We start from the raw sequence: 27,932 nt of genomic DNA, 5'->3' as shown, positions 1-27,932 counted from the left end.
TTGGAGACAAAACAGTAAAACTTACTAATCAAAATTTAACCATTATAAGGCATGATTATTTGAAATTACGTATTAATAATCTTAAAATGCTACTTAAAATAGGCAAAATGAAAAAAGGGTTCCCAAAACATGAAATGTCAAATGTCAGCTACGAAAACGCCACCATGTAGACGATAAACGTTTAAAAGGATAGTGAGTTTTAAGGGCCCAACTCACCTCGTTTTTCTCTGTCGTTTTTAACCGACGGTGAAAAACGTTGAAAGAAGGAACGTTGCCTGATAAGTCCACTCACAACAGTTTGATTTCGCGTCAGTTTATCACGATGGACCGTACATACCTATTAGCATTGGCGGCGGTTTTGGTAGTCGAAAAAATAGGCGAAAAAAGTAAATCTCGAAGAAAATGGGCTAAAGACTGGTTGCTTAATCGCAGTACGCTATCACATACACATTTATTGGAAGAGCTAAGATTGGAGCCTGCTGATTGGCACAATTACTTGAGGATGGACGAGAATACGTATGGAAAACTGTTAAGACTAGTAACACCGTTAATTGAGAGAAAAAATACCCATTTACGTCAATGCATCAGTCCTCACGAACGCCTAACAGCTACTCTGCGTTTTCTGGCCACTGGCCGCAGCTATGAAGACTTAAAGTTTTCAGTTATTATTTCACCGCAGGCACTAGGATGCATAATTCCCGAAACATGCCAAGCCTTATATACTGTACTGAAAGATGAATATATAAAGGTAAGGATAAACAAAAAAAAAAGGTAGGTACTTATTTCAATAGTTTTATTGCCATCCATTATTTAATGTAATATAGTCGCCTAAACGAAATTCCGTTCTTCCGAAAGTCATTTCCCGTATTGGGCTGTAAACGTGGAGAGTTTTGTGACATAACCTCAATTTGTGTTAGATTTGGATGTTGGGATGGTGGTATGTTAGCATGCGTAGGGACCGGAAAGTTATTGTTGTGTTGAGACGGATATTGTCTAGTTCTGTATATATTAATTTTCGAATATTTATCGACGTTGCCCATTTGACTTTTAAAAACTATATCGTTTATCATTTTCTCGGTAACCAGGGCTACTTCTGACGGTAATTTTCTTAGTTTGTGGGAAATGTTTTTACCTATAAATATAAAAAAAGTATAAAGTAGGGAACCTAAAATAAATTTAAAAAATATTACCGATAATGTCAAATTGGTCATCGCTTTGATCTAAACGTTTGTCCACTTTACTTAAAATATCATCCGCCCTAGATCTTTTAGATAATTTAGATCGAAATGATGATGATGATGTCTGGGCATCTCTACTAGAAGTTGAGGCCAAACTTGACAACCTACTTATATATATTTGGGGTAGTGCTGTGTCACTGACCTCATCTTCAAGTATTTCGGCTGGAGATTGTCAATCTACATGATAGAAAAATAATGGTATAATTAAGTTAAGTACATTAAATATCAACTTTGGAGTTCAATAAATTTACTACCACTTTACATTACAATGTGTATGAGAAACGTTTATGGCAAAACTTGGCTTATGATAAAATTTTTAATTTCTCCATTTTCATCTTAAAATTTAATTTTAAACAGGCTGTTTCTTTTCTTGCAGTGTTCCTAAATGCGAAGACGACTGGAAAGCAATATCTAAGGATTTCGATGAAAGATGGAACTTTCCCAACTGTTTAGGCGCCATGGACGGTAAACATGTTCGGATAGCTCCACTGCCTAACAGCGGGTCCTACTTTTATAATTATAAAGGTAGTCATAGTCTAGTGTTATTAGCAATGGTCAATGCCAATTATGAATTTGATATGTGTTATTTTGGCACTAATGATAGAGTATCCGACGGAGGAGTTCTGAAAAATACACGGTTTTATGACAAACTGGTAAACCATGAGCTAAAAATACCTGCTCCATCTAAAAGCAAATATTCAGAACGCCCGCTTGCCTATGTATTTGTTGGCGATGAAGCTTTTGCGCTTAGAGACGATTTTTTAAAGCCAATTGCCCAAAAACAACTTAATAGCGACCGCAGAATCTTTAACTACCGTTTATCCAGATGTCGACGAATTGTCAAAAATGTTTTTGGGATCCTAGCAGCCCGTTTCAGAATTTTTCACACAGAAATAAACCTGAAGCTGGAAAGTATTGAAAAAGTGGTATGGGTACATGCTGTGCGTTGCATAACTTTTTACGAAGGAAAACTGCTACTAGGTACAGCCCGCCTGAATGTCTTGATAATGAAGATTTGGAACGTGGTGAAATTCTACTTGGTTTGAGGGCAGGACCAAACGTTTTCGGGAACTTACAGCGTGGCCAGAATAGAAATGCTACGACTTCTGCCAAAGAAGTGCGCGAACATTTCATGGAGTATTTTTGTAATGAGGGGAGGGTCCCTTGGCAAGACAAGTTTGTTTAAAATATTATTATTTCTATTTGTATTAGAGTAGCATAACTATTATACTTAATAAGCTGGCACAGTTATGTAAAACTTGTAAGTATACCTTTACAACAATAAATTTATAAGAACTGCTAAAACTAATAGTGTATTTTTATCACCCAGCGCAGCGAACTGTAGAATCAGGGGAGTACAGTGTTACACGGGTTTTCTAGAAGCCCATATCTTTTTATATGTCCAGTTTAGGTATGGGGTGTGCTATATAACAAATATTCAAAATTTACAGGAGAAAACAAAAATCCAATAAAAAATTGGGGTCTCCATTTGAATTTTTAAAATAAGAAAGTAGGACCACGCCAGGCCTCTCCAAAGCACCCTATAGAGGAAATCAATGTGGTTTTAAAAAAATTATTTAAAACCATTAGGTACATGTTTGTATTTAACGTTTTTGTCTACAGTGTGAAACAAAAAAGTTAAAGGGGGAGTCAATTTATAAAAAACACCCTGTACATACATATCATATTCATATACCTAATATCTATGAAACTCCTAATATTAATAATAAGTTTTATAGATATATGATACATATATATACCTCAGAATTACTTTCATGTGCATCTTCGTCTTCTATATTTCCAACACCTCTTCTAGTCGTCTCGTGATCAGTCAAAAATATCAAGTTGTCGTAGTACCAAAGGTGTGGTTTGTATGTATCCTCTGAGCTAGCACCAGATTTCAAAGAGTCTTTTACCTTTTTTAATTCTTTTCGAAACGCGCCCCCCCGCAAGGAATCAATTTTTTGTTTTACTGATTTTACTGTTGCTTCAGCATCCACTTCTTTGTATTTCATTAGCAATGCTTCCTAAGCCTTATTTTTTTTTATTCGATCATGGTATTCTGCCGATTTAACTTTCTATAAACTCTAGATAAAGTTCTATAAACTCTAGTACAAAGTCTCTGTTCCACTGTCGTATATCGGAAATTTTTTTAAACCATAAAACAAAACAAGTCTAACTGAATCAATATAAGCCAATAATCAAAAATAAACAAGAAAAGACAGGTTGAACAGAACGTCACTGTCGCTGAAATATGCCTGACCAATCAAACTGTTGACGCCACACACCTCGTGTTTACCCGAACGGTTAGCACGATAACCGACAAAATCAATCCTTGCCTGAAATTTTGGAACGACGAGGAAAAACGACGTTCTCGTCCATACACCTCGTTTTGACATTTTTACCCGTACGGTTTTAACCGTCGGTCAAAAACGACAGATAAGAACGAGGTGAGTGGGGCCCTATATTTATATGAATAAAATCTACAAGGTCGGGTGTTTATTTAAATACGGTTTTAACATTTGTCTAATCATATATATTTACAGAGATATCCGGATAAAAAAACGAATATTCAAAAGGTCTTTTTTATATATGTGACTTTTTTTTGTATATAGTATAATAGTTTTGTAACGCACTACGGCGTTCCGTCGTTTAGCGACCATGATCAATTTTTGTTTTTCTTCAAGATACCTTATTGCATTATACCATATTTAAATATTTATTCCAATTATATGTTTATGAGAAAAACTTCACGAGATTCGCTAAAAGCCTAATATCATATAGGTCATTAAAAATGGTCATTTACTTTGCTCTTCGACTCTTTTTCTCGTATATCTTCGAAAATATTCGGCTTGTTTTAAATACTCAAAACTAGGATTGAGAAGTTTTTTATAAGACAACAAAGAATTTTTTTTGGTGAAGGGTGGTCTTGAGTTGGGTTGGTTGAAGGCTTCTTTGAATTAAATTAGAATTTTTAATTAAGTTACTTTTTAAGTTAGTTTAATTAGTTTTACCAGGACTAATAAGATTAATGATTGAGATTGGGCTGCTTTGTGAAAAAATAAAATTTTTGTTTGTTTGGTTGTACGTTTTGAAAGTGATAAGAACATTTGGGAGACAAAAAAAGAAGAAATCATGGTTTCAAAGAAGACTATCATTACAATAGAAGCACGCTTGCCAACTCTAGTTTAAACTGTATTTTAATCAACATCAAATTATGGAACTTTGCCGTAATTTAACCAACCTTGTATCTTCGATGGTTTCCGTCTTCCTTGAATCTGCGATACCCTGTACATAAGATTATAAAATCGTGTTCAACTTTTATATTTTTTCCATTTCGGTTTTCCCACATGCTCAGTTTTGCAATTTAACAATCTCTGTATCAAACAAAATGCTAATCGTAAGGGTCGAAATTAGAACTCACTGAAAGTTCTATCTTAATTGTGACGCTTCAAAATATAAAACAGTAAATAATAAAGCATGTGTAAAGAAATAGTTTTGCTAAGATCAATCTGTTTTGTCAGTTATCATCATTGATCACATGCTTTTTTTCCTGTATAACCAGATCTGTCATAAGACCGTAACCACGTAAGGGCGAAGGGGGCTGAGCAGCCGTGTACTAACTCAGCACCTCTTAATACTAAAGAAATACCGATTTTTTCGAATGTTATAACGATTTTAACGCATACTGCCCGAGATGATTCACAAATCTTGACTCAAATTCTTGCTATTAAATTATAGTTCAATACTGTCCCGATCAAATTTAACTCAGGAAACCGTCAAAACCATTAAAACCAGAAAATATTTTTGTATAAAATGGCTCTGGTATTCAATTTTTCTTACAAGAATTTACATAAGTGCATAAAAGCTTCAGTATATAAAGTTTGTAGACTCAAAAAGAATTGTCTCTCTATTTTTATGCTTTTTTTCCTTCATGGGAAGAAGGTCTGAAGGTGGTGTGAATCATGTTTTGAATAAAGGATGCATGAAAGGAACGCTTGGAAGAGAATAGTGACATTTTGACGCCGGTATCGACTTTAGAAGATATATTTATTGTCTGGAAAGACAATATGCGGCTACGGTAAAGGGAAGGGGAACACAGTATTGTTAAAGATTAATGGCTGATTTTATTTAAAAATTACCCACCAGCGTGTAGAATTTTATATAATCATGATCATAGAACAATAAACATTTTAACTTAAAGGAACACTGAATGAAACATAAACTTCCGCCATTGTATACTTACTTCAATATTAGTCAATACTTTTACACATAACTAAATAACACGCAGAATCTATATCCAATCGCTAGTTGACTTTCTCCTTAGCAACGAGCATAGCAACTAATTAGGTCCAACCGATTTAATATTTTTTTGGCATTGTTGAATAGACATTTTAATCCGGCTTACAATGATATATTACACGAAGGAGGTTCCCATTTGACATATCAAAGTGAGGTGAACTGGAGATGAGGAGGTGATTGACAGAACTTTGTCAAATATAAAATTAAGCGTCCTTTTGTATATCTAAATTGACGTTTTTTTAAGTAGTTATTAAGGGTGGTTTCTTTGGAAATAAAAGGGCTGTATATACAGGGTGTCCCAAAAGTAGACGTCCAAACGAGAGGAGGTGATAGACGACATCATTTGCAATAAAAAAAACCCTATATACTATTATCAGATTGTTGATGGTTTAAAAGTTTCCTTCTAAAAATTTCCATTTTTCTCATTTTTGTAAAAATCGCTTCATGCATCATGCACAAAATTTATTACAAAAATATCATAATTTATTTACTTAGTATTTAGTGCAAGTGTGACCCTTAGAAATGCACCCTTTCATAAATATGATTTGGATGCATAATTGTTTCTTTCACTAGTAAGAAAAAAATAATTCCTCAATATGTTTAATTTTTATTTAAAAATTATTTGCCTTTTAAGTGAACCTGGCACAAACAAATTTACTACAAAAAGTTAAAATTATCAGGAAAAGTTACTTATTTAATGAAGATTCTCATATGGTGAAATACTTTCAGATAAGTGATACGAGTCTTTTTTGATTGCCATTTTTATTAAACTAATCGTTTTTGGACAAAAATCAAAATATTGTAATACTAAATAATCTAATTCTAAATAATGAAAAAAAAAAGAATTTATTGCTATTAAACATCACAATAAATGTTCAAAATGCGAACCACCTGCCCTAATACACATTCGGCAACGGCGGATAAAATTACTTTTTATGCGTCGAAAGACTCTGTCATTGTTGGTAATAACGTTGGCCGCTTGTCTTATTTTTCTTCGCAGTTCTACTTCAGTCTGGCTTTCATTGATAAAAACAAGTTCTTTGAAATATCCCCATAAAAAAAGTCTAAGGGGTTCAGGTCAGGCGAACGCGGCGGCCATTGGATGGTTCCTCCCCTTCCAATCCATCCACTATTAAAAGTAGTATCAAGATGTTGCTTTACGATTCGGGCAGAGTGAGCAGGAGCTCCGTCGTGTTGCAGCCACATGTCTCGCCGTGTTGCTACATATACGTCTTCAAGTAAATCGTTCAAGTTATGTTGCAAGAAATGTAAATGATTTTCGCCGTTAAGTCTTCCTGGTAGCTCGAATGGTCCAATTAATTTGCCTTCAATGATCCCTGACCATAGATTGACTGAAAACTGATGCTGAAAACGATCATTTTTCACTATATTAGGATTAACATAGTCCCAATAATGCAAATTGTGTATATTAAATATCCCTGTGTAAAAAAACTGCTTTCGTCACTCCACAAAATGTTTAAAAAAAAATTAGAGTCTTCTCTATTACGCTGCAGCATTTCCCGACAAAAGTGAATCCTTTTTTCATAATCAGTAGGCAGAAGTGCTTGAACACGTTGCACATGATAAGGATATAACAGATTTCTTTGTAAGACTCGATGAACTGTGGATTTGGGAAGTCCCGAACATCTTGCTATGCGACAAACACTTGTTGTTAGATTCTCTGTTGCAAATTCCACAATATCATCTTCATCGTTATCATTTCTAGGTCTTCCTACTCTCCGTGGCTGACCAGGAATGATGCCTTCCAAGTAACTCTGATGCACATTTATGAAAACTCTATGGTCAGGATAGCGATTTCGACCGGGAAAGCGTCTTTCATATTCTCGGGCAGCAGCTCGAGCATTTCCATCACAAAGCCCATAAACATAGTGCATTTCTGCATATTCGTGGGAACTATAAGACATTTTTGAAGGTTTACTTGTAATAGTAGCAAAGGAGTTAAAACACGAAAAACTCCGAAAAAAGAAACAGCAAACAGTCTAAGTATAAGAAATAAAGCCTAATTTGTTCAAAAACCAGAAAGAAACTAACTACATTCGCGACAGGGAAATGGTATGTTGATCTTAAAAAATATTTGAAAAAGAATGTTTAGTTTTCTTATCATAAATATTTGACCGTAAAGAATCTGCATAAATAAAGCAACTTTTTCTGATAGCTGTTTATTTTTGGTCGAACACGTGCTTTGTAGCAGCATCAATTCAAATGCAAAAAGGTGTATGTAAAACTTAAACACATTGGGAAATTATCATTTTCTAAGTAGTGACAGAAGCAATTGTTTTGTATGCAATTATTACTTATGAAAAAGTACACTATTTAAGGCAACATTCATAACAAATACCACGCAAATACGTAAGAATATTCTTTCTATGAATTCTTTACAGAATTTATGACACTATTTTTATAAAAAATAGAAAAACGGTAATAACTTTTAAACCATCAACAATCGAATAATAGTATATGGGGTTTTTTTTATTGCTACTGACCTCCTCTATCGCCTCCTTTCGTTTGGACGTCTACTTCTGGGACACCCTGTATATATTAATTGTTTGTTTTTTGTTTTCAGGTAGTTTTATAAATATTTATTGGTTTAATAAGTAAAAATTACAAAATTCAACATAAACAGTGGTTATATTAAATAAACTTTACAAATTAGGGTAACGAAAATAACAGCATTGTAATATCAGAAAAAAAATACTTTTCATTAAAAAAAAAAGTCTATTAGCGTGTGCTACCTGCCCTGGCCTTTATTATATCCTGACAACATTGCAAGTAGCAGCTGATTTCATGATTAGCTGGGTAAACTGGGAAAAACTGCTAGAATAACCAAGAAGAAACCGCCTTGGTTGACTCAAGAAATTTATAACTAAATGAAATTAAGGGACAAAGCTAAAGCGAAATTTAAAAGGTATCAAACTCCAGAGAATTGGGAACAGTTTTAACATTTAAGGAATAATATTAACCATATGATCACACAACATAAAAGAAACTAATTAAATTTTATTTCTAGAAACAAAAGTAGTAAGGACTTGTGAAAAGAATGAAAAACTTTAGTTATTGATAAATATAAATTAAATATTTCTTCTTGTTTTCAAGACCCAGATGCTACAAATACTTTTTTTATTGATAATGTACCAAAAAATATAAACCCTTCAAATAATATTTACTACCAAAATAATATTATATGTCAAAATGAATTTGGCTTTAGGCTCCGAGATAATGGTACAAGAAACCCTTGTGAAGATATAGAGTCGCGCATTAAAATGTGCTGTCTCTATATGCTTCCTCATCTTGTAAATATTATCAATACTATGTTGCTTTTATCGAAATTTCCAAAAAGTTGGAAACATGCTTAAGTCATCATATTTCACCACCTACTCAGTCAGGATTTCAAACTGAATATAATTGTATTACCGCGCTTGCACATATATAACCGATAACATTTTTCGAGCTATTGACAATGGAAATTATACTATATTAGGGTCATTCTTGTCAAAACCAAAACATTTTACTTTTTTTTTTTCATAATACATACATGTATCTTTTTTACATATATTTTTATAGTATTAGAGTAATGTCGTTTAATAATTTTAATATGTTTACCAGCTTCCAAATAACAATTTCATACAAAAACAGAAAATTTTAATTTTTGGACTTAACGTAGTGGAGGTTTGATGTGACGGAGTAGAGAATTAAGGTAACGGAGGTGAGAAGGATGGTAACGGAGGAAACTGTGAAAGAAAATACATAATTTTTTATGTATGTTATAAATGTATTAAAACAAAACAAACTTTATTTTTCATAAACACAAGATTCAGTTCCTAAATAAAATGTTAAGAACAAAAATTTTAAAAAATTAATGGAAATTAAGCCCTTTATAACTTAATATAAATTATCAAAACCTTTTATAATATCATTTTCAAAAGAGTAAGTATCTTTAAATTCATTAATATTCCACTTAGTTCAAATTTTCATAATGTCATTTTTATCGATTGAAGAAATGTCAGATTTATCAGGAAATTCAAAAAGATTATTACCGATTTTTTTCATAAACGAGACTGTGTATTCGTTATTTTGTCCACTGAAATTATTTTACCTACATAATGCCTAATTATTTTTTTTCCACAAAGTTTCACCACAACAAAAGAGTCTTGCCTAATGAGTTCTACAAGCATTTTATTTTTGTAATACTGTTGCAGAGGAATATCTTCATCACTTGAACCATCGTAGTCTTCTTTTGCTGCAGGAACTTCCTCATCAGAAGATGGGTAAGATGTCTTCATATCTTAGCCGATCTCTGCCTGTTGCAGTCGTACCTAAAAATTAAAGTCATAAATAATATGACTTAATTTTATTATGATTATCATGTCCTTACCATCGCTAAATGAAAGCAGAATTTGACCAAGATTGTAGTATGAGCAGGTTTCGTCTGGGCTACATATCAAACAGGAGAGGAATCTCACAGAGATGACGCTTGGAAATGATCGACACCAACATATTTCGTAACATTTCATTGTTCCTTTAAATGTAGGAAGAGTTATAGGCAGAAGAGTTTCGATTTTCAATATAGCATTCTTGTCCAGTCCCAACACTTTTACTTTTGAAGATCCATTAAAAACCTCTACCATTGCCGCAAATTTTGAAATATCTTGCCCTTGGGCAACGAGTTGATCACCCTGTCTTTTTATATAACCCCCAATTCCATCGGGCGCCCCTTTTCCATGTCCACTTTCGCTGTAATGCCATCTCAAGATATCTACGTTCATTTGTTTTGTAAGATTTTTTGTTCCAATATTACGTTGTAGGACCGTCGCTTAAAAAATGCACTGTTGTTATTTGCGATACTATTTTCTTCATTTCTGTTATGATTAGATCCGAATGAGCACAAATAGCAACTGGATCATGTCGTAGATCGTCCGACATGGTACAGAATAATAAGGGAATAATAGCTTCATTAAAAACAGGTCGGTAATATACGATTACAGTATGTAATGATATTTGAGGTTTCGAAGCCCCGAAGTGCGCAGACTGAACTTCTTCGCCATACTTACACACGTAATTTTCAGAAAAATCAACTTGTTCAGAAATATCTCATCTGTGGATAGATTTTACTTAATGGTATCAATTGTTTGATACTGATGCTTTATGTTTCTGACTTGTAGCAAAAATTTTGGTATAATGTCCTGAAGAATAGAGCATAGTTCTTTTTTGGTGCATAATACTCTCTCTTTGACAGTCTTGGTACAGATTTTTTCTTGTCCCTTTATTATTAAGGTTTCTCTTTTCATTAGCAATTTTTGGTAGTTCGTATATTCATTTTCGTTGAATGGTAAAAATTTTACTTTCTTAGCAATGCATTCGAAACACTTTCTTTCCAAGCATAACTCCCTTTTTTCACTTGTGCAACATAAATTATTTACAAGGTCTTCTGGAGTGCCCTCATTAATTATTTTCAAATGCTTTAATTTTGAAATAATTAAACTTGTATTCGCATGAATCACACATGTGCAAGTGTTACGATCTTTAACGTTGGGTTGCAGTACCCAAAAGGGTCGAAATTTACAAAACGTTGCATATGAAATTTTATTTGCAGGATAATTTCACTTGAACTTCAAATATAGGTTTTTCAGGGTATCACTAAGGTATCTTTTTTGTTTTTTTTATTTTTTTTTAAGCTAATTGTGTCTCGTTTTCTGGGACAAAGTCGGCTATTATCATCTTGCGTCAAAAAGTCACTCACAAGTCTTTTAACACGTAGAACTTTGTCAATAATAGATTTATTTTTTATTTTCTGTTTGCTATACAATATATTGGTAGAAGCAATTTTACAAAGGTATCTGGTGTATCCATATTGACGTATTATATCACCAGAAATATTAAGCAGAAATTTCCTTTTGTCTTTTGTTTTACCTTGTTGCCTAAAGTTTTCTTTAAGCTAAGAAGTAAGTATTTCTCCAAATAAAAATGTAAAACTAAAATGACAACATAATAATCAATTTATCAGCAATTATCTCCACTCCGTTACAGTTACTCCCCTCCGTTACTAATAAAAGTAAGGGAGGAGAGAAATTTTAAATGTCCCGGCATTTCTACAAAAATGGATGAGGTTATGTATATTCTAGAATAACATTACAACGGTTGTTTATGATTGGAATTCTCACTAATTATTAAATACTCTAAAATTATATTTAATAATTTACTACATAGGGTAACGGAGGGGCGTTCCATGCATGACAAAAACACTTTTACTTACTTTTTTGCGATAAAAATCCTCAAATTTTTACTAATTACTCGAACTGAACGACTTTGTTAACTTACAAACACACAATGGCGTTGTACTAAAGCGGATTGACAATTTGCAGCATACTCCATCTACCGGTTAACAGATTTTTAAAACGTTCTAACGGAGGAGAGAGTATAAAGAAGAGACCAAATACGTTGTTATCTAAACGACTTAATTTTTTAGTGATGTTTGAAACTTAAAGTGTAAATTAAATCTTAGTGTTTTATGATATGTTTCACAAATTGGGTAAAGAATACTAAAATATTTAGAGCATGAATAAATGACAAGTTTATTATAAAACATATAGTGAGACAACTAACGGAGGGGAGTTTTTGGATGCTTTTGAAAGATTTTTAGTGTATAATCTTTTTTTTATGTGGATTTTATTATGTGATGAAAAGAAGTCTAAATATAAGAGTATTAAATTAGTTTTAATAAATGTGATTTATAAAAATATTATCATAAAAATCTGGAAGAGACCTAAATGTTTTGAATTTTTTGAGAATGACCCATTAGTATTATTAGACTTCAGTAAAGCATTTGATACTATTGATCATGTAACTTTAATAGGAATTTTGAAATCATGTAGTGTATGTCCAGAATCTCTCAAACTTTTTAGAACTTATTTAATCGAACGATCACAAAGTGTCAAGCTTTGCAATAATGTGTCTCTTCCTCGAAGTGTTTCATCAGGGGTATAACAGGGTACCACTGGTATTGGGGCCCCCTTTTATTTTCTGTTTATACTAGCTAGTTTTGTATTCATTTTTATGCCGATGACTCCCAGTTTTACGTTTGTTTTCCTCTTGATAATCTCAAAAATGCACTCGAAGTAATTAATAAAGATCTTAACACTATTGCAAATTTATCTGCTGAGCATTATTTAACATTAAAGTCTAAAAAAACTGTACCTAGCAATTCTCTATGGTAATTTTCGGCTAACTTTTAATGACGAACTAATCAAAATTACTAGTAAAGCAAGGAATTTAGATTTAATTTCAGATCAGAAGATGCGATTTCGAGAGCATGTTATATTTAACATACATAGACGCTATGGAGCATTAAAAATTTTATATCCTCATCGGAATTGCTTTACTGTTTCTGAAAAATAATGAGGCATTTTGATTCTATTGTAGTTTAGTTATTCTACACCTGTTTAAGGGGATTGCCTTCATGCAGAGACTAAAAACAGAATTCAAAGGGTACAAAATACTTGTATCAGATTTTTTTCTGAAATCAATATGAACATGTTTCACATAAATTACCTGTATTAAAGTGGTTACCCATGGATTCTGGAATCAAAATGTATGCTCTCTGTTTTTATTACAAACTACTATTGTCTAAAGTTCCATCACATGTATATGATAAGTTATCGTTTCGGACATATGTGCATAACATCAATATATATCTTAAAGAATATATCTTAAAGAAAGATATCTTAACACCTCCTATGCATAAAACTGCGTTTTTTGAAAAAAGTTTTCAATATAATATATGTAATCTGTACAATCATTTACCAAATTTTATCAAAGCCTTCAAATATTTTCGATTTAAGAAAGAAATTAGATCTGTATTATTAAAAAGGATTTTATAACCCACAGGACGGCATGTTTCTGTGACCTAAAATTAACAAAATCAAAATCAAAATTTTAAAAAAATAACAAAATGAAAAAAATTATAAATTTATATTGGTGTATAAAATAACATCTAGGTAAAGTTTTTTGTAAATTACTTGCAGTTAAAAAAAATAATAATTTTTATTTAATAATTTTTTAAAATATTTTTTCATAAAAACAAGGATTTAGTGGAAGAGCACCATCCCAGGTGACCTACCAAGTTGCTCCACTCAGACTACTCCTAATCTAGTTCATTTATTTTTAAAATTATTATTATTAGCATTGCGATAAAAGTTAGCTGTAGTTAGGTATTAATAAAATGCTGTTTCTACTAACGAATACGCAGATATTCATTTTTGCTAGGGATTTTGTGATGGAAATGCCAAGGCAGCAGTTCGTGAATATCGTAGACGCTACCCTAATAGAAGAATTCCAGATGCTCGCGTTTTTATTAGAACTCCTCAGAATTTTCGCAACTTTGGTCTGTGGATAATAGAAATTGTCCAAATAATAATCTAAAGAACCATATAGTTCGTATTTTTGATAATAATCCAAAGCTTATAGCTCTCGCAAAGCCACTCATCTTCTGCATCTTCAGATATTTAGATATAAAATACTACAGATACTACATGATGACCACAGACTACAGATCACCTACAACCGGTTTAGGATTTGCATCTGGGTGATGCGAAAAATAAAAATTTTTTTCCTCTCTTTTACGAGGGGTGGGGTAACAAATTATCATAATATCCATATTTGGGCATATCAAAATCCACAACGATGGATTGGCCGGTTGGAGAGACTTGTACCTATAGTCGCCTTCGCTCTTATCGTGCGGGTTCAAAGGTCACCACGTAATATGAATCAAATTGAAAAATCAGTGGCTGCCAAAATGTTATTTCCTTGAGAGTTTGACAATACATTGAACGCCGTCATGTGACATATTAAAGCCGCGTATACACCTTAGATCATAATTATTAACTGACGTGATGCCTTTAACGCCGTAAAAATGTCTGCGGAATACTACGTATCCGAGATTCGACATGTAAAACATACGTTGGTTATTTCCTTTCATGACGTGAAAAAGCCCATAAGTATAAAGCCCGTTGGGTACGCCTCATTGGTATATGCCTAGAATCCCCGATATTCTGCTAAGTTGCCAGACATAATATTTACTTTTCTTTTTTGAAAATTGTCCGAAATAGACGGAATTCTCAATAACAATTTTTCTTTACGCAATAATATCTAAATCTAAGCATTTTATATTTTTTTATGAGAGCAAAAATGCCTCCCTAGCCTTTCATTAAAATTGTACATATTTCATTTAAAAATGGTTGTTACCTAAATTTTTGAGAAATTAGTATACGATTTAGCATGACCCTATGTATGTGCATAACAAACTAATTTGTCGATTTCAGGGCACAGCGTCTAATTTTTAACGATTATTTGATCTTGTCTTCTTCTTTGTTTATGTGTAATAATTATTAATTATTGGGAAACTATACATTTTGGTATAATGACAAACAATTAATTTGTATTGTGTGTGATGCAGTGCATTCAGAGACCAGAAAACTACTTTCTTTGTTTAAAGGCAAGTTCATGTTACAATCTCACTTTTAAAATGACATTTTAATTTTATGATTTATTATTTGTCGTTCGACCCAATCTATACGTTGATGCACAGAAAATTAAAAAAGTTGTGTTATCTTTTCTTTTATATCAGTTAAAAGTCAAAAAAAGGTAAAAAATAACTAAAAAAAAACTGGTGAATGCGGAATTTCTATCTCCCAGTGCATTCACCAATTCATTTATTTAACTTTGTTTAAAAAGATAAATACGAGGCGAGCTACGACAGTTCTTTAAAATGTCATTTTCTTATGAATATTTATTTATTTACACATTACAAGGCAAAAAAAGATTGAAACTAACTATTAAAAAAATGGAGAATGCGCCGGGCATATCTATCTCTCAGCGCATTCACAAATTTATTTACTTAGCTTTGTTTAAAAAAAAAATTTTTGTACTTTTTAATCATACCTAAATAATAAACGAAATGCAAAAAGAAAACTAATTATTTTAATAACGAAAAAGATAATAAGGGATTGCTTAGAATGCACAAGAAGAAGTAGCTAAAGCGCTTGGAATTAGTTTAAGAATGGTGCAAAAGGTTGTATATGAAAACAAGAACAATCTTATTTCCAAGCAGGAAACAAAGTGTAAAAGGAAGAAGCCGAAGATTATATATATTTTTGTTATTCATCTAAAATTTTAATGAAATATCTAAAGTAGTTTTGAAAATTTAGTCAAATTTAAATATTTTAATTAAAACTTATACTATTATCCTGTGTCTTTGTAATGAAACATTTTTTGAATATGGTTGACTGCCATTTAAGTTTTCGCTTTCGATACTGGACCACCCTATTTACCATGCATACATTAATAATGCTTAAAGGGTTCATAAAATTATAGAGAAACAGTTTTCTCATTCTTACAGACTAGGACTTTTACTTTAATCCATTATCATAGGTAACACTGTCATAGGAGTAAAACTTCTCAGTCCATCAATAAGTACCCCGAAATGGCTAAAAATTTTTTACATAGGAAGGGCGCTAAAAAGAATTCCAAATTTTTATTAAAATTACTAGTTACTTATGAAAGCATTTAAATAAAATTGATTAATCTATTAAGAGATTAGTAAATTCTAATTAATTACACAATAAAGATGTAAAGGGAAATTAAGGACGCCACTGGTTCTGTTGTTGAGTTGTTCCCTATTATCAATACTAAATATTAAAGTGAGGTTATGAGTATGAGTCAATCATGTAAAATTTGTTTGTTTGGTTGGTGTCGTTTTGATTTCTCTTAGGAGTTAGACAAATAGTTACGTAAGTATAACAAAATATATATATATAACTCATATATACCTGTAGAGAATAAATACCTAACTAATAAGACCAAAATGCATGGATTCTTTGGATCCTTGTGACATAACAAAACAAAGTCAAAATATTCTCTGCATGGACTACGTGGCGCCACCTAACGGGACTGGCTACAAACGGCCGAATATTTAGCGTGGCGCGAATTCACCAAAAAGTATACAAACATTTCATATTAGTCAATTACCGTCCTGCTAAATCCGAATGTATGCAAAATTAATTTTATTTTTCTTGAAGACAGGTAAACAGCTTTAAGAGAAACTTTTGATTTGTAAGCCTTAGTTCATAGAAATGAGGTGAGAGAGTATGGGTAAGATGAGCGCAATCTTGAAATTAAAGTGCGATATCAGTTACTTGGACGAAAAGATTCCCTTTAAAATTTCCAATTAACTTCGAATAATTTATTTTCCACCAATAAAGGTTTCAAAGTTCAGTACACTGCTTATGTTCTGTGAATGTTTTGTTCCATTCCAGGGATAATGACAATGGATATAAACAATGTGTTTATTCAGCATGCAAATGCTACAAGGACATTATATATTAGTTACTACTTAGTAGTTAAAAATTAAGAATACTACAAATAGGGCTTGAAGGCTGGACTCATACAAAAGGTTAAAACTAATAACCTATCCTTGGTGTTTAAAAAGAAATAAAAAAAAAGAAAGAAGTGTACGTCAAGTAGGTATATTGCATAATAGAGATGAACATAAAACAATAATAACTGTTACAAACATAAAATTCGCACTAGATTTAGAATAAAACAATAACACTTAAATATAATAAAATAATGTTAAAACAGTAAAAATAAAATATGGCAAGATGGTTAAGGTGATATATATGATTGGGTTAAGCTTAAAATAATAATTATATGCTAGTATAGATAAAATTTATTGCTAAGATTAAAACTTTAAAAACTAAAATAAACTAATATTAATAAAATAATATTAAAGACCAAATCACTATTCTCTACTTAAAATAAAATCTCTTAAGGGTATTTTGACCTCATTTAAATTATCACAGTTTTTGATATTGGCTGGAAGATTGGTAAACTCCAATAAGCCTCTATAAAGAATCGAATTACGCAATTGGGACGTATTATATCTCTTAAGTCTGACTTAAGAGATATTATTTGACTTAAAATTTTTGAATCCGATGTCAACATTTTTTTTTCTTTTAGAAATATCAAATTTTGAAAGATTGTTGATCATAGTTAAAAAGAACCGAATTTTCTAATTTCAAATATATATAGTTTAGCTACTTTTAATTAAACCGTTTTGGACTTTAAATTAAATCCAAATAATTATAGCTGCTCTATATGACCACCACCATTATTGATACAAATTATATAATCTCGTTCAATTTTTTTGTATCGTATTATACATTGTCTATGATTTTGGTAAATATAATTTATATTAGAATTATTTGTTTCCTAGTAAACGTAAAAAAATAACAATGCATCGCCTGCCAAGATCTTCAATATTTAATTTTATTAAAGTTGGAGGATTAAAGCTCAATATTTCAATAGCTCAATTTTTTGAGAAAATTGTCGTAGATATCAACAATAACGGAATCACATGAGTGACGAAAACCTGACTAATTTGGAACAATTATTCTATTTTTATTCCAGTGGGCGAGACACTGTTTTTTTGACTTATGCTTCGAGAAGCTTTTCATAGACAGGCACAGTCTTTATCGGTCGGAATTCATTGTGTCATTTCATATTTTGTACTTTAGGCATAGGAATTTTCATGAGTCAGGGAAAACACCACACAACGATGTGTTAATTACTTGTAATTAACACATTTGTATTACCTCACAAAGCATGTTAGTAAACATCAAAAAATTTTTTTTTAAATTTAAATTCATTGAATTAATAAAAAATTGAAAATGTAAATGCCTCTTCGTCAAAGCAATAAAATTTTAATAAAAACCCAATAAAAATTTAAAATCTTGTTTTCTTTTATTTAAAGTATGAATTAGGGAAACTTGCACGATAACACGCAATTAAATGTAATTTCTTTAAAACTTTAATTAGAATAGAATTTCAAAACGATTAATAAACTATTTAAACAAAGAAGATAAAGAAGTAATAAAATCACTCGTCAATAATATTTTATTTATGTTTTTGGTGGTATGTTTCTATTTAGGCAAAAATACATATCGAATAATAAAAAATACAGATTGTTTCTTAATGTAAAGTTATTACCAATTTTAAGTAAAAAAGATTAATGATTTTTCACAATTTAACAAATTCTAACAATTTTCCCAAACGCTTAATTTCACAATGCCTTTTTTCTTTATATTTATTAGTATTTAATAAAAAATAATTTTCTTTTTCAATTCAGTGTGTTCGAAAAAAAAACGCTTGGACCCATCGATTTTTACTTCAAGTTGCGCATTTTTGTACGTGAAGTTTGTATATACAGGGTTGTTAAAAAATAAATTACGACCATCAACTTGATTTTTTTCAAATGAAAGCACCTTTTTTTTATTTCATTTTTGAATTTCGCGTGGAATTCTACGAAATGTTTCATGCATCATGTCCTATACCTAAAGTCAACAGTTATCGAAAAAAGACGACCAAACATTATTATTAAAGTTCACCTTACGAGTCACCTTATCTCTGAGAATTTTTATACAGAGCAAAATTCCATTCATTCGTGTTTTTTTATTGTTGGCTGGTGACCGTGTATTTTCAAAGAAACTGTATGACAGTTGAACGCCAAACAGATATTGTTAAGTGTTAAGTGTACGAGCAAAGTTGCGGTTTTCACAATGGTAAAGTTAACGGAACGAGAAAAAATAGAAATTCTGTGCATGGTTGGGTTTGGTGATAGAACACGTACTTAAGAGAAGCTGCTCAATTATTCAATGAAATCCATCCTGATCGTCCTCCGATATGTCAAAAGGTGGTGAGTAGAATAGAGGCTAAATTTAGAGAATTCGGTCATGTTAGAGATCTGCCAAAATCTGGTCGTCCTGCTCGAGATGAAAATGAACAACTTAACGTTTTGCTTTCTTTGGAAGAAAAATTATGCACTCCTCTGTCCAAGATTGGGACAAATTTACACATGGCGAAATCAATAGTTCACCAAATAGTTTAAAAGCACAAATATCACCCCTACAAAGTTATTCCTGTGCAAGAGTTATTTGATGACGATTTCGATAGGCGAAATGAGTTTCGTGAACGCTTACAAAACATGTGCAATCTAAATCATAATTTAGTAACAAATATTATTTTTCCGATGAAGCCACGTTCTGTTTGAATGGTAGTATGAACAGACAAAATTGTCGATATTGGGCAACAGAAAATCCGCATTGGATGATGGAGGTAAACACCCAGTACCCTCAAAACTAAATGTGTGGTGTGGAATAGTGCGCGGAAGAGTAATAGGTCCCTTTTTCTTTGAACAGACTTTAACGGGACAAGTGTATCTCGATTTTCTCCAATTTGAATTAGTTCCAGCATTACTAGCTTTCTTTCCAAATCCATTGGACTCAGACTATCCTGACGAAGAACTAATTTTCCAGCAAGGTGGCGCTCCTCCGCACTATGCAACTACTGTGCGTACATTTTTGGATGAAACCTTTCCCAATCGGTGGATAGGAAGGAGAGGACCCATCGAATGGCCTGCTAGGTCGCCTGACCTAACACCAATGGACTTTGTTTTGTGGGGATACCTCAATTCGAAGGTATTTGTTAATAGGCCAAATAATCTAGACGACTTAAAAGAGAGAATTCGCAGTGCGCGCCATAACTCCGGAAATGATTGAAAATGTGCAACGAGCCGTGAACTTAATTTTTGTTCTTTTTTTTATTTGTTACATGAATCGTCTTTTTTTCGATAACTGTTGACTTTAGGTATAGGACATGATGCATGAAACATACGTAGAATTCCACGCGAAATTCAAAGATGAAATAAAAAAGGTACTTTGATTTAAAAAAATGAAGTTGATGGTCGTAATTTATTTTTGAGCAATCCTGTATATACAAACTTTACGTACAAAAATGCGCAACTTAAAATAAAAATCGACGGATCCGAGCGTTTTTTTTCGAACACACCCCTGAATTTTAAATGAATTTAGACATAACTTTTGGGATGCACTGTAATATCCTGTACCAAAATTCAATTTAATATCTTTATCTAATTTCAACCGGCTTTAAAAAATATATTATAAATTATAAGAAAGCTTTAATATTAGACCCTAATGAAATTGCTCTTATGTCAAATAAAAAGCCTTTAAATTAGAAAAAACTTAAATATCTTGCAAATCGTCAATTTCTTTAAATAATGTGTATCTCATATTTAGTGAATTTGCTAAAAATACTTGTTGCTCATGTAAATAAGTCGGTCCAAACTTCATATTACAAACCGAGAAATCTATATTTAAGATTCTGTGACAGTTTTATTATTCTCTTCACTATTTAATATTGAAAGTATAAACATAATAATAAATATATAAACTTTACAAAAACTACAGACGTTTTCGTTTTGCTTTTGGGCTTAGACAGTTTTATCATGTCAGTTAAGGGTATACAGAGAGCGGATTGTTACGGTTAGCAAAGAGATTTTAAGTAAGAATGATAACTAAAAGTTTTAAAATCGTCACTGAACGAGAGCCACTAAATTTGTATTCTGACATTGTACATCAGAATATTTTCATGTCCAACAGACTCGATCCAGCTTTGTCTATCGAATACCCAAGCACAGAAGGAGACTCAAGGATCATTTTTCTTTAATTCAATAAAACTTATTTTATTTTTTTCTCATTTTCCTAAGTGTTATTTGATGACGGACTATGAGTCGTCTAGAGTCTATTGCTCGAATCGAGGAATGATCGTACTGTGTTGGACGTTTTAAGGATAACAGACTTTTGTATGGATGTTTTTAGACCAAGTAGTTCAAGATGGTTATTAAATATGTGGGGGGATGTCGGGTGATTGAAATAAGAAGTGGTATAATAAATTGTCTTATCATATTTCCAAAGTCTCTGTATTGTCTGCTAATTCCATATACTTTCAGTCAGAGAGCATCTTCTACTCAATACGCTGACATTTTTCCATAAAATTAAAATTGGTCATGCTCCAGAGTACCTGTTGGGCAAAGTCACATTCTCTGCCGAAATACATGATCATAACAGGCGATCGAGAAGTAATTTTTATATATCTAGAGTTTTTCAAGAACCTTCTCAAAATGCATTATTTTTTAATGGTTTAAACAAATACAATATGTTGATAAATCAAAACAATCAAAAGTATAAAGTTTTTTAAAAGGGCTTGTAAACACCATTTAATCATAAATTTAGTATAATAAACCACTTATTTCCAAAAACAAAATTCAGGTTTTGTCTGGTTTGTGTCTCGTTTTTTGTGTGTATAATATACATATATTTGTGGTAATTGTATAGCGTTTGTTAATTATTTAATTCTTTTTTAAAATTTAATATGGTAGTTATTAAGTAACCTTGTTGTATAACTTGTATTAGTTTTTCACGAAATAAACGATATAAACAAAAAACTTTGCTATTTTTTCATTGTACTTAGTTTGAAGGTTGGGGTCATTAGCTATTGATATGTCTAGATTTGTTCTCTTTTGCTTTGGAAACCCATATCTGATCTATTTCATATTATTGTTTTATCTGTGCGAATTTTTACGTCGCAGTATAGTTTGTATTCGGTGGCATCAATAATCGTGGTTGTAGAATATTTTTAGTATGATGTTTCTTCTTTGATGAACTTATATGTTTGCGAGTGCCCGATGAATAATTTTTGCTACCATGATGTGTTTTTTGGTATATTCTGTACCTCCTAAGATTTTGTATTTACCACATTTGATATTTAATGCTTATATGGGTATATACGTCTGGATCTTTTATTATATATATCTTTCTTCTTTCTATCTTTCCTTTCTATGTGCTGTATGTTGTACCTATGTTTTCCATCTAATTGCTTTGTTGTCCTTGTATTAAGTCTTTTCTCTCTATATTTTATGTTGGGGTATACATAGCCGATAGATGACTCTCAGCATTGCAGACTGGTTGGTGAAGGGCTGCTTGTTTACAAAGGAGGAATTTCCAAAGTTGCTAGATCTATTTTGTACATAGTGCTTCAATGTCTATCATGCCTCATCCTCCTTTTTGTTTATTGTAATTCTTTGCTTACAAAAATTGGGATGTTTTTTTTTGTATTTCGTGAGCTCTGATCTAGTGTGCATATAGATTTATCTGAGATCTATTTGGGTCCATTTGATTACGGGGGCTGCTATTTATATTTCTGGCTTTGGTAACAGTGAATACTGCCAGGCGCCACCTGACGTTTTCATTGGAAACTTGACATTGATGAACATAACCTTCTTCAGAATATTTTGTAATTTCAGTGCGATTTGTGTTGTTTACAGTATCGGGTGAAAAATGGAATTAACGCGACAACATTATCGAACAATTATTTTTCATAACTTTTGACGTGGATTATCACGACAAAAATGTATCGACTTAATTCTTTGTACAACCAGAAAGCACCACCCTACAACACTCTTTTTTTTCTGTTTTTGTAATTCTTTCCTTACAAAAATTGGGATGGTTTTCTATATTTCATTTATTTTATTTCATTTAATTTTATTTTATATTTATTTTTATTTTGTCATGTGTCATACCGTGAGATTGGGGCATCTTTGGGCATTAGTATGATATAATAAGCATAAATCCAACAAAAGTTGTTTTCGGAAGAAGCACATCCAAGAAAATAATTGCTTGTTTCTTCGGCATCACCGGTGTATGGCAACAGTCGCGTTAGAAAAACGTAGAACGGTTAATTCTGAATCGTACACGATCATTTTTTTGCGAATCATTTTTCAGCATGATAATGCGAGCTCTCACAAATTGGCTGAAAGGAATTTTTTGACTGACGTGTCATCCTGATTTGGCACCTAATAAATTTTTTTTATTCCCGCATATCAAAAATAAATTATGTGGCCAACGATTTTCGACACCCGACGAAGCGGTTGATGGATTCAAAACGCATGTTTTGGAGTTACGAATCGGAGTGGAAAAATTACTTCGAAAATTGGTTTAAACGCATGCGTGTTAAAACGCAAAGTGTATTGAATCATCATTGAAAATATTCTGAAAAATAATAAAACATAAATATTTTTATTATAAATATTTGTGTTTTCATTATTAGCCCAAAAATATAAAAATCAACCCTCGTATACCAAATGAAATTGTCCATATTATTTTATTATTATTATTATTCTCATTTACTCATAGCCTGTATATTATCGGGAAAGAGACAGAATAAAAACACGTAAGAAATAAACTAACATCAAGCGCTTTCGGCCGTAGGTCATCATCAGGGCTACGACTTCGTTAAAAGAACGACTCTACTTAAACGAACAGAAATTTTTATTATAAAATGTCAAATTAGGGTAGGACGGGAGAGGAAAAGTGTATTGATATTATTGATATTAGTATCCATAATTATTTTGGTTTAGCTTAACCGGATTTAATCTAATTTATGAACAGATGGTTTGTTAATTAAAAGAGAATAATCGCTATGTCACATACACAATTCTTCTATTGTTGGATATTGGTTTTGGGAAAATGAGCACAGAAGTTTTCAATTCCATACTCAGTATCCTCAAAAATTAAATGTCTCGGCTCTGATTCTACTACTGGTTGCGAATTAGAATTAATATACACAAAATGTATTACTGGTCAGACAAATCCTTATTGGCTGCATATTACTAGAGTTATTCCATTTTTGGTGGTTTATCGTATTGGCCATTTAAGCAATGGCAACTCATACTTCAATATTTTTCAAAGTAACCTGCGTAAACTTTTAGAAGCTTAATTGAAGAAAATCCTTATCTACATGAGGAGTATCTGGCACAGTTTTTCCAGTGTTTGAAATTTTTTAGACACTACTAAAACCAATGTAACAAATTGGGTTTATTAATTTGGGTTAGGGAAGATAACAGAAAGAACGTATTTCGTGAACAGATGTTAGGGATGGAATATAAATGAAACATGTCCAGAATTTTCTGAGAAAAGCACCCCCGTTATTAAATTACAACTATGTATATAAAAGTAGTTATATCAATGCGGGTACTAATAATAAAGGTAAAATGCCTCTATAAATCTCGCTAATGATGTATGATTGATATTTCAGTAAAATCCGAAAGTAATTTAAGGAAATCAAAAAAAAAACTGATTTGACACCTTTATCTATATCTTTGTTTGGTGATAACTTTCTTATTAGAGAACACAATTATTTTTTTTTAATACCATTAGTTGTTGTGTATTGGGTATATCTCGAACGTCGCGTCGACCAATCTTTGTCCCATTTTCGGAGAAATCACATAGTTCACTATTATACCTAATTTACCTTTAAATTTGAAATAATGATCAGAGTGTAAATAGCTATTGCTTGTTCAAATCGATCATGTAAATATTAAATTTACCTAAAAATATCACAATATATAAGTCAATAATTAATAAATCTGATCTGTTGTAATTTAATTAAAGCAAATTAGACCTTTTCAGACAGAGTCTTAGCTATCAATAATACAGTTTTTACGTAACAGTTCTTTTTGAACAGACTCTTAAATTAAAATTCTATGTTTTGCATGTATTTAAATAACCTTAAAGATGTACTATCAAATCAAAACGTATCCGTCAGCTGTATAACTGAAGAAATCTATTTATTTCAGCGACGCTATGAACATCTAACGAACATGGCGACTCAAGACGACGGCAGTATTAACCAGACCAAATATAAAATATACAAAATTATTGTTCTTGGACTAGTCATACACTTTCTACTACTGTTTGCTGTATTTGACATCTATTTCGCCAGCCCTTTAGACCATGGAATGCACCCTATTAAATCGACTAAGAGTCCCCCTGCTAAAAGAGTAGTTCTCTTCGTGGCCGATGGGTTAAGAGCTGAAGCAATTTTCGAAAATAATCTTCATAGGATACCATTTTTGAAAACCGTAATGTTTGAAAATGGAGCATGGGGTGTTGCACATACACGAGTACCGACAGAATCCAGACCTGGACATGTTGCAATGCTTGCGGGTATTTATGAAGATCCCAGTGCTATTATGAAGGGCTGGAAAGCCAATCCAGTGTATTTTGATTCTGTTATCAACCAAAGCAGTAACTCTTGGTGCTGGGGAAGCCCGGATATCTTAAATATTTTCAATAAGGACCATTTGGAACATATTCACATAGACACCTACAGTGCTGATATTGAAGATTTTGGCAGAAAGAATACTTGGGATTTAGATATATGGGTATTTAATAAAGTAAGAAAATTTCTACTTGAAGAAGTTAATCAGTGTGGCAGCAGGGACAATTGCAGCAAGTTCTTTGCTAATGGCAATATTTTCTTCCTTCATTTACTTGGTATAGACACTGCTGGGCATGGATACAAGCCAGAGTCTGACGAGTACAATACAAATATCAAGCTGGTTGACAAGAATATTAAGATGATTTCAAAAATGTTTTCTGATGTATTTAAAGATAATGCAACAAGCTTTGTTTTTACTGCAGATCATGGAATGACTAATTGGGGATCTCATGGAGCTGGTTCGGCCCATGAAACTGAAGCTCCTTTAATTTTATGGGGTGCAGGAATTAAGCCGGACTTTCAAAGGCATGACATTAAGCAAGTCGATATAGCTCCACTGTTATCGTCTCTAATAGGTATTAACATTCCGATCAATTCTTTAGGACAGGTACCAACAAAGTTTTTAGATGTGCCTAAAAATGTTTTGGCTGAAATGAAATTAGGAAACACATTGCAATTACTGGAATTGTTTAACATCAAAAGACTTAGGATTGAGACAAATACGTTGGTGTTTTTACCCTATGGAGGACTCACTAGTGAGGTTTTGGCTGAAAAGGTGCAATTCTTAAAGGATCTGCAAATGAAGAATAAATTTGATTTGCTGATTACAGAGTGCGAGGCGCTCGTAGACATTCTTATAAACGGCCTTGACTACTACCATAATTATTACCAATACCCACTTTTGATTGTAATCTCTCTAGGATTTATTGGCTGGATTTTCTTCTTAGTGGCGTCCGTGTTAGATGGCAAGGTAAATAGGGCCGCAAAACCCAACAAAGTCGTTCTTTTATTAGTAAATGTGCTTCCATTGCTTATATGTTACCTGCAACGATTTCCTGTTACATACTATATATATTTTTGGTTTCCTTCGGCCTCATTTACGTTTCTAGTTAGTTTTAATCAAGTACTAGCAATCTTAAGACAATTTAAAAATATATCGATGGATGGTAATGCTTTTAATATTTTGATATACCTTGTGGGGATTGAGCTTCTGATTTATGGTTTCTTTAATCGAAAATCGTTTACTATTTTATCATTAATAATTGGGCTTTGGGTCTTACCTTCAAATTCTTTTGGTAAGTATTCAAATGCTCGTGACAAAATTTTGTGGCTTATGCTATGCATATTTCTATCAATATTTCCTTTATTGCCAGTAATGAAAACCACTTTTAACCTTCCTATGTACACATTAGGTTGTGTAACATGGGTTTTACTCTTTTATGAAATGTATTGTAGGCTATCATTTAAGCACCAGTTTAGGCATATAAAAATTAAACACAGTATTTTTTGGGTTCAATTTGTCTGTCTAGTTTTGGCTGGTATTTATGGAGTAAGTCTAGAAAAAGGTTTAATAGGCAATGCCTCCCCTATAAAGTATTTTTCATTGGTTCTGCTAGTCTTACCGATATCTCTTATTCCCTTTTCAAGTCGAAATATTGCTGTAAGATTGATATCAACTTTTTTTGGATTTGCTCCTTTTTACCTTTTAGTATCGTCAAACTATGAAGTATTCTTCTCATCTATATTTGTAGCAGTTCTTTGTAACTGGCTATTAATAGAAAGCAAGTCTTTCTCATCAAGTGATACTGGTAATCTGATTTACTTTGTGAATTTTGAAAAATATGAAAGCAAGGACAGGATAACCTCTTGTATGTTTCGAAGAGCATTTCTCTTTATGGTTTTTATATTTTTAGGGTTTTTTGGAACTGGCAATATTGCCAGTTTAAATTCGTTTGATCCGATGTGGGTCAGAGCATTTTTAACAGTATTTAGTCCTTTTAAGATGATGGGACTTATTCTTTTAAAAATCACGGTTCCTTTTTTATTTACATGTTGTGTTTTCCGAGCAATAAACTCAATAGGCAAAGAAAATATCTTACAAATGTTTTGTATTATTTTGATTTTTTCTGATATTATGGTTTTACAATTTTTATACCTTATTACCAATGTGGGTTCTTGGTTGGATATAGGATCTAGCTTGTCACACTTTGTTATAATGGAAGGGTTTGTGACAATTTTACTAGTTTTGTATGGGCTTGCACATTTTTTAACGACCGCGAGCTATGTTAAAATCAAGTGACTGATTTTAAGTATTTTGTATCTTTATTATAACATTGTAAATAAAAATTTGTTTAATTAAAAAGGTTTTCTTATTGAAAGATTATATAATAAAATTGATTAAGTTTG

At 32.0% G+C, this 27,932-nt stretch overlaps 3 protein-coding genes and 1 long non-coding RNA gene across 4 annotated transcripts; 2 read left to right on the top strand and 2 right to left on the bottom strand.

The window, feature by feature from the left end:
* Positions 1 to 202: 202 nt before the first annotated feature.
* LOC126734825 (uncharacterized) lies at positions 203 to 2,475 on the top strand. The gene is made up of 2 exons (XM_050438580.1): positions 203 to 771; positions 1,615 to 2,475. Exons 1-2 carry the CDS (start codon positions 323 to 325, stop codon positions 2,282 to 2,284), a joined length of 1,119 nt encoding a protein of 372 aa, XP_050294537.1. The 5' UTR covers positions 203 to 322; the 3' UTR covers positions 2,285 to 2,475.
* Positions 779 to 16,464, bottom strand: LOC126734826 (uncharacterized). Its single transcript, XR_007660184.1, has 3 exons — positions 16,382 to 16,464; positions 1,191 to 1,415; positions 779 to 1,132 (listed from the first exon to the last, which is right to left on the bottom strand). It is a non-coding gene; the product is annotated as an uncharacterized LOC126734826 (long non-coding RNA).
* LOC126734824 (uncharacterized) lies at positions 9,546 to 11,191 on the bottom strand. Its single transcript, XM_050438579.1, has 2 exons — positions 9,934 to 11,191; positions 9,546 to 9,874 (listed from the first exon to the last, which is right to left on the bottom strand). Exons 1-2 carry the CDS (start codon positions 10,322 to 10,324, stop codon positions 9,816 to 9,818), a joined length of 450 nt encoding a protein of 149 aa, XP_050294536.1. The 5' UTR covers positions 10,325 to 11,191; the 3' UTR covers positions 9,546 to 9,815.
* Positions 16,231 to 27,932, top strand: LOC126734820 (GPI ethanolamine phosphate transferase 1). Its single transcript, XM_050438574.1, has 2 exons — positions 16,231 to 16,342; positions 25,102 to 27,932. The coding sequence occupies exon 2, from the start codon at positions 25,126 to 25,128 to the stop codon at positions 27,823 to 27,825; it is 2,700 nt and encodes an 899-aa protein (XP_050294531.1). The 5' UTR covers positions 16,231 to 16,342; positions 25,102 to 25,125; the 3' UTR covers positions 27,826 to 27,932.

This window comes from Anthonomus grandis, chromosome 4 (assembly GCF_022605725.1).
Source record: "Anthonomus grandis grandis chromosome 4, icAntGran1.3, whole genome shotgun sequence".
Taxonomy (NCBI): Eukaryota; Metazoa; Arthropoda; class Insecta; order Coleoptera; family Curculionidae; genus Anthonomus; species Anthonomus grandis.
Note: the sequence above shows the minus strand (reverse complement) of the source record. Positions and strands in the feature narration are given on the sequence as shown.

Coding starts and splice junctions, on each gene's coding strand:
- LOC126734825 (XM_050438580.1), top strand. CDS start 323: ATGGACCGTACATACCTATTAGCATTGGCGGCGGTTTTGGTAGTCGAA. Junction 772..1,614: donor AGGATAAACAAAAAAAAAAG/GTAGGTACTTAT, acceptor CTTTTCTTGCAG/TGTTCCTAAATGCGAAGACG.
- LOC126734820 (XM_050438574.1), top strand. CDS start 25,126: ATGGCGACTCAAGACGACGGCAGTATTAACCAGACCAAATATAAAATA.
- LOC126734824 (XM_050438579.1), bottom strand. CDS start 10,324: ATGAACGTAGATATCTTGAGATGGCATTACAGCGAAAGTGGACATGGA. Junction 9,875..9,933: donor TCTGCTTTCATTTAGCGATG/GTAAGGACATGA, acceptor TTTAATTTTTAG/GTACGACTGCAACAGGCAGA.